We start from the raw sequence: 7,779 nt of genomic DNA, 5'->3' as shown, positions 1-7,779 counted from the left end.
TTTGTGACCTCATGAATTAGTAGTCATCCTTAACACAGTGATTCCAGCTTTCATCTCTATATAAGCCTCCTGATATTCCCAACTTTTCTGAGGGGTGAAGTACAGTCCCCTAAGAGTTCTTGCCTCTTTCCAACCCAATTCTCCAGCCCTTTTGTTTGTGCCCTTCCCCAATTTTCTCCCCAGTTACTTTATATAGATTTCATATTGATGTATGTTCTCCTTCCCTTCCCCTATCCCTACCCCTTCCACTGATAAGCTCTATGAGCAGAGACTGTTTCATTTTGTTTGTGCATCTCAGTAGCCTAGCACATCATAGGCATTTGATGATTATTGAATAACTGAATTAAAAAGGCTAATGGGCTCTTTAAGGGAAAAGGTTCACTATGCTTTGTTGCTGTCAAAACATTTATGAACCAGTGAAACCCAGTGACTCTCTTTTCTTTTCTTTTTTTGCTGAAGCACTTGGGGTTAAGTGATTTACACAGAGTCACTCAGCTAGGAAGTATTGTGTGTCTGAGAACAAATTTGAACTCAGGTCCTCCTGACTTCAGGGCTGGTGCTCTATCCACTGCGCCACCCAGCTGCTCCCTGACTCTTTTTTCTAAGGTGTACAAGGAGAACTAACACATCTGGGTGAAGACTTGTTGAGTCATTTTCAGGTCTGCTCCTCTGCCTTTGTTATCAAAGGCCTACTCTGACCTGTTGCTCAAAGAAGGCACACACAGTGGCTTGCCCCTCCCAGGGGCTAAACCAGACTGAGGATAACCAGCAGGCTTCATGCTGTTGGTGCATCAGGGGGATGTCTACCCCAAGCATATGAAGACTTTCTCTGGTAGGATGGGCAAGGAGAACAGTTTGCTCCAGTGGCTGTGAAGGCAGCTGAAGCAGGTGTTGTAGAGCACTGAGAGCTTGGTCCAACAAAAAGATGCCAAGAAGATGCATCCTGGGCTAAGAGAGATAGTCTCGATTTCTGTTTTTCCACTAGACTTCAAAGTCTCTGGAGGAGAGAGTGAGATTGGTGACTGTGCTACTCTGCCTCACTAAAAAGCAATTTACTGGAAAGTCAAAACATCACCAGTGATGTCATTGGTCCTCTTGGAAAACAAAGGGCAAACAACAATTAAGCTACAATCAAATTCAGGCTAACACAATGGAGAATAAACCTCTGGGCTTTATTTCAAAGCTTGGAGAACTTACTTTTTAGCATATAATTTATTGTCAAGATAGTTGAGGCAGCTGGGACTTTGAAAGCAGAACAAGAAAGAGGTCCTCTTGGGAAGACCAGCAAGGCTGAGGGGCATGATAAATAGGCCTAAGATGATGGGCAAAGGGCCCCTATTTGCTTCTTCCTGTGAGCTTGAAGGAGATAGGCTGGTGCTTTGATGTATGCGTATGCACCTGGGAGGAACTGCTTGACCTCCCATAAAATATTGGATTGTCCAAAACTTTTTTTAGCTAACATTAGACATTGCTGCCATATCCAGAGGTAAGTCACAAAATAACATTTAAAACACTATTTATTAAATGCCATGTTTCCCATACAGAGTTCTATAGTGACACTAATTTATTTGGCTCCCAACCAGCTTTCTTGGGTTTTGACAAGGATAAGGGATGCATGGAGAAGGGAGGGGTTTCCTAAGCTATTATACCCTGATAACTTTATATCAACAGAATGAAAGAATGGGGAGTGAGATTAATTTGGAATCTATAGAGCTCACAGAGTTATATAGGAGAATAATAGACAAACAACCAGCATAGGGTCAGATTGATCACAGATATTATTTCCTACCAATATTCTCATTATGGCTTTTTTTAAAGTTCTGATTTTGATAACCTAGTATGGTAGCCCAGGTTTAGGAAAGAGAGGGGGAAGAGAGTATGGAGAGGATCAGTGACACCAGGACAGAATGATATTTGGAAAAGTTTGTACAGCACTGCTTCCCCAGTCCCCCAATTCATTTAAAATATTGAATGACTAAGGGTTTTCCCCATTTAGATAGTTCCCTGGAAGATGGCAGAGTTCCATTGGGAAATAGAAGGTGGAGTTCAATCAGCCTTTACCCAACCTTGGAAATGCAACCATTTAACTTCCAGAAGTTTTAGGGTCTCTCTGTTTAGTAAAATTAAGCCTTTCTCCAAACTGTGCTGCTCTCCAGTGGCCAAACAAAACTAAGCAAACATAATAGATGACTTTCTGTTGTCATAGAACCAGAGAGGGTTTCATTCACCTACTGATGCCCTAGAAAATGAAAGGAGTGAATCTCCATCGGAGATGACGGACTGGCAATTCCATTTACTTCCCCCTCCCTCCCACCCTCCCTCTCTCTCTCTCTCTATCCCTACCCCCTTCCCTTCTTCCCCGCCTTGAAATGCCATGTTTAGGTTTATAGAGCTGGGAATGACCTTAGAAAATATCTGGCCAAATCCCCTTATTTGACAGATGAAACAGAGAGCTTAGTTACATCACTAGGGTTAAGGAAAGACTGAATTATAAAGATACTGTTCAACCCTGCTTTTTGGAGGCAGAAAAAATCATTATAATTCCTCATTACAAGTCCCTCACATGAGCATCTTGGGAGCTTGCTAATGTCAATTTGTGATTATGCCATCTTTTTTTAAGGGTTTTTTATGCATTACAGTTCCATTACTTCATTCAATTGGGGAAAAAGGAAGCAAATACCATTGACTGTTTTCCCATGTTCAGGGTAATGCAAATCAGAGGCAAACGTTTCACTCCCTTGGTAGAAATGGGAAAGAGAATTCTACTTCTGACATTTCCCACTATCAATTTACCCTGTCAATATCTTATTTGTAGAGTTATTTGCATATTTTCTCTCCTATTAGACTGTTAATTCCTTTTTTTAAAAAATATTTTTTATTTTATAATTATAACTTTTTTTGACAGTACATTCTGTTCCAATTTTTCCCTTTCTTCCCTCCACCCCTTCCCCTAGATGGCAGGCAGTTTTATACATGTTAGATATGTTATAGTATCTCCTAGATACAATATATGTGTGCAGAACTGAATTTCTTGTTGTACAGGAAGAATTGGATTCAGAAGGTAAAAATAACCCAGAAGAAAAACAAAAATGAAAACAGTTTACACTCAATTTCCAGTATTCCTTCTCTGGGTGTAGCTGATTCTGTTAATTTCTTTTTATCCCCTGCACTTAGTATCATGTGGAACACACAGTGGCTGTTTTAATAAACACTATTGGCTTGTTGAGTGAGCAGAACAGGTTAAAACAGGGAGTTTAATTCTCAAAGCATAACTCTGCAAAGTCTGACCCATTCTGGGCTAAAGCCAGATAATGGAAAAAAAAAAAAAAAAAAAAAAAAAGGACAACAGTTCCTCTCCCACCGTGGATGGAAAGATCTCAAATCTGGGTATTCTCTACTTTCTAAATTGAATATTTCTTTAGAACAGGTGAAGAAGTGGTGCTGAGATAGCATGCTGACAGATAGGTCAACTTTTTCCCTCTGGCTCTCTCCCTGATTGGGAAAGAGCCCTGCTGGATAGCTTTCTTGGACAGGTACATCTAAGACCTCAGGTCCTGGACATAGACAAGGAATCTAATAAAATGTGCTGTAATGGGGAGGATTATATAAGACAGAGTCCAAAAAAAAAAAAAAAAAAAAAAAAAAAGAGAAAGTGCTGAAGGGCCAGCTCAGCACTGTACTATAAAGTATACACCATAGATTATTGAGAGATACTTTGAGAGAGTCAAGTTTGTATGTGGCCTGCAGGGAGCAGCATTCTTCCAGCAATCACCAACTACTTTTTTAGGACTGCATTTTTAGCAAAGAAATATTTTTGTTTTTAAAAGTTAAAAAACAACCCAGAATGTTCTAATTAGACAATTCTTTTCCCCCAGAGAGGTTGGTTTTTTTTCTCCTTGCTTCCATAAATAATTGTAGGTAAGTTGATTAGAAGATGTTCCTATCTGGTTGGGACAGTGGGAAGTGCACACTGCACATAGAGAAAATAAGTAATAAGGCTGGTTTCTGAGCACAGAAAAAAATTTCATTTCCCTTTATGTCCTTATTGCTTTCTTGCCCAGAAAAAAATTCATGTAAAAATTTCCAAAAAATATTTCCCTAAGAGCAATGTATCCATTCATTTGGATTTTAAGTTTTAAACACGTTTATTATTTTTTAAAGCATTACTTGTTACTACAATTTTCAAAGTCTGCTGATCCTGCATTGGATATGTGATAATTTCACATTTGTGCAGGTTTAAAATCTTACATATAGATTCTTTCCAATATTCTTTGTTCAGTTTATTTCTGAGTCAATCCCTGCCAGGAATTTGAAGAGGCTGGCTAGGTTCCCAACACAAAGAGAAAACTGTTTGAGTTAACCTAACCAATTAAAACTATACAAAAGAGAAAAAGAGCCAGATGTCCTGGGCTTTATCTGGACCAGTGGTGGACATATACACATTACTAAAAAGTTGTTTTTTTGATGGAAAGAAGATTCTCAGACTCTGGAGAATAAGAAAATAGATCTACATTGTCTGTTTTAGCTACTGTAGTTCCAAGGTCGGCTCCTTGGCACTTAGCATATCCAATACTATTCACTCAGTGATTCTCAATGCCAGAGATTCTGTCACCTCCACTGTCATCTATCTTTAGGATTGCTTGGGTCACACTTTATTTGAGAGACAAGTGCAAATAATGTGGAATGTGGTCTTTGAAAAGAACGATCAAGGTAAACTTTCCAATCCAAAAAAATGAAAGAAATTAATCCAGCATTTTGTTTAATATAGGAACTGCTTCTGGGTAGATAGTATCATGCCATAGAAACTGTATCAACAGATTTTAGACTCTTTTGGAAAATAAATGATACATTCTGACCAAGAATTCTTGTTACTGGCATCTCCATCTCCATTTCCAAGATTAAAAGGGTCATTTTTAATAGGACCAGTCTTTCTAAGCCAGAATCTATAAGGAAAAGAATCCCTATAATTTGGGTTACATTGTAGCACACTAGAAAAGACCATTAGCTCTAGGGGCTTAGGACTTACATTTAAATCTCACTTTTGAAATACACAGTATTAAGACCCTGGACAAATGACTTAACTTTCCTGTTCCTCAATTGGATTAGATGCCCTCTGAGGTTGGTTCCAGCTTTATATTTATCCTATCCTATGAGTCAAAAAGGCATAAATTAGCAGGCAGAGAGAGATGTCTTTGTGATCTCACATGGACCTGATCAAGTTTATACATCTGATGCAAAAGAATTCTTGGAGACCAGCTTTCACACCTCAGTTTTCCTATCACTTTACTCAGAGGCAATGAAGGGGATTTACAATGTAGAAGTCACCTGCTCCTACCTCCTGGACCTAATTTCTTCTTATAATAGCTCCTTTTCTGTTTCCATATCCAGCAAAGACCAGTATGCAAGGCCAAGCAATGGTTCCAGGAGCTACATCATCTGTGGATCTCAAACAACTCTGGACAGCAGTAATCTGGAAGTATTCTGCTGAGTTCAGCTGGTGAGTCAAGTAATATAGGGACCACCATGGAGGACCTACTAGTAGTCCTTGAGTATTTGATGAGAGATGATTCTATGCCTGAGGACATGAGAATGAGCTAAGATCCTCAGAAGTCCCTATTTGGCATTTATGGCTTAGAGTGAGGGATCAAGGGCTACAGGAGAGTCAGCCCCTGGATAGGGCAAGGAACATCTAGCACCAGGAAGCAGTAAAAGTGGCAGGGAAGCCCTCATTGAGTTAAATACAAGAGAGAGCCAGGGAAAAAATAAAACACGGACATAGTATAAATAGGAAAGCATGAAGAGAGAGATTGATAGAATAAAGGAGAGAGAGAGAAAAGAGGAAACAAAAAGGGGTATAGCATAGTATAGTATAAAGAAAATATAGAGATAGTAAGCTCTGGCATGTCTGATTGGATATATCTGTACAGCATGGAGGCACCAAAGGAATTCACTGAGGATAGCAGGTACATAGGCAGCGGTAATGGTACAAGTCCTTCACTTATAGTCAGCAGGTAGAGGAAAAGGGAAACAAAGACAAATTATCTATCTGTCTATCTACCTATCTATGCCAATCATCCTTACCAAAGCTACCTACCAGGTAACATGTAGATTGGTGCCCTTAGAGAAAGAGTTGGTACAAAGGTAAGGGGAGAGATCAAACCAACTAATCCAAGATAAGAAAAACTGATCTGGAGGTAGGAAAGGCTTGGAGAATGACGCACATATACCATTGTCCTTTGTGGGGAAGAGTAGCATTACTAATATAGTGATTTTCCTTTAAAGGTGCTCCTTAACAAAGTAGAGATAGAGCAAGGAGACTGACCTTCCTGCTCTTACTTTCACTTCAGGGGTGGGAGGCCATAGAGGGGAAAAGGAATGCCAAGGAAAACAGGAAATCACTTCCCACCCCGGGGAAGGGCAGGGGTGGGCCCAGGTTGTGACACCATAATGTGGTAGATGGACTCCCTGAAGCGCTGGTCCCGACTTAGCCTTTTAGCCACCTCCTTGAGCTCCTCGATGCTGTTGGCCTCCAACTGGGATGTCATGAAGGACTGGGAAGGTTTCACTGAAAAAACAACAAGACCCACCCAACTCCACTCTTGTCAATAAATTCTTCTCCATTGGCTCTGTTCCAATGCTTACTTCTTTCAATTTAAGATAATTATACCAGTATTTCAATTGCATCTGCATTGAATAACTCATTTCAAATCAATTCCTGAATTCTAAGTCTGAAATGGAATTTTTCTAGGAATCCTTTTATCTGGGACAAAAACCGTGTGTGTATGTGTGTGCACGTGCACGCAATTCCCATGCACAGCTGGGGGGACACATGGAAGGTAGATGCTTTGGGAGACAGGGCAACCTTCAAAATGTTAGGGGGCTGAGGGGAGGGAAGCCCTACAACATGGATTTCTAGGTGACAAAATCCTAGGGTGGGCCAGAATAAGAAAGCAAAGTTTTTCCTCATACTATATCCTGAAGGCCAATATGTGATTGAGCCTTCTCTTCTCTCCCACCCCCATCCCAGTCTAAATCCCACAGGATAATTTAGAAGGCACTTACTGTCATTCCAAGATGTGCTAGATCTCCTTCGATGGAAACGACAACTCTTGATACGACGGGTAGCAGCCTTGTGAATGTACACTGAGTTCTTCATGATGACTGGCATCTTGGCTTCCAGCTCAGCATTCCGAATACACTCCTCAAAGAACCCTGTGGGTAAGGCCCATGACAGAAATTGATGAGATACCCCAGTACCCTGAGCCTCCTATGGAATTCTAGGTCAAATGAGAAAATCAAGGGTTTCTATGCCCTCCTTTAAAAAACTCCCCCCAAACAAAAATAAAAACCTTTACAATACAGAGAATTGGGGAAGTCAGTGGTTGGTGATATAGAATTATTAAATCCTATCTTCTGTCTCATCTGAAGTAGGAAGAAAGGACAAAACTTGCCCTAAGGGCAGATCTTTGATCTAGACCTAGCAGAAGGAGGAGGAAAAGGGGGAGAAAGTAAAATAGGGAGAGGAGTAGGAGCAGTGGGATGAGAAACAAAAAAGAGGGAGGAAGAGAACAAGTAAGGAAGGAGAGTTAGAGGAGAAAGAGGAGAGATAGAAGAGGAGGGGAAAAAAAGGAGGTAGAGGAGAGCCAATATTTATTTATACAAATACTGGTATAATTTATTTATATATTATATATTTTTTTATACTTTTTTTTTGAGGCTGGGGTTAAGTGACTTGCCCAGGGTCACACAGCTAGGAAGTATGAAGTGTCTGAGACCAGA

The 7,779-nt window shown here is 40.2% G+C and overlaps 1 protein-coding gene across 1 annotated transcript in view; it reads right to left on the bottom strand.

The window, feature by feature from the left end:
* Nucleotides 1-4,742: 4,742 nt before the first annotated feature.
* PLEKHD1 (pleckstrin homology and coiled-coil domain containing D1) overlaps nt 4,743-7,779 on the bottom strand; it is a 36,697-nt gene continuing 33,660 nt past the window's right edge. Inside the window, exons 12-13 of the mRNA XM_074290487.1 lie at nt 7,063-7,212; nt 4,743-6,565 (exon numbers count right to left, since the gene is read on the bottom strand). Coding sequence (XP_074146588.1) covers nt 6,396-6,565; nt 7,063-7,212 — 320 coding nt within the window. The 3' untranslated portion in view covers nt 4,743-6,395. The remainder of the gene's footprint in view (nt 6,566-7,062; nt 7,213-7,779) is intronic.

This window comes from Sminthopsis crassicaudata, chromosome 2, assembly GCF_048593235.1.
Source record: "Sminthopsis crassicaudata isolate SCR6 chromosome 2, ASM4859323v1, whole genome shotgun sequence".
NCBI lineage: Eukaryota > Metazoa > Chordata > Mammalia > Dasyuromorphia > Dasyuridae > Sminthopsis > Sminthopsis crassicaudata.
This window is presented reverse-complemented; position numbering and strand designations above follow the sequence as displayed.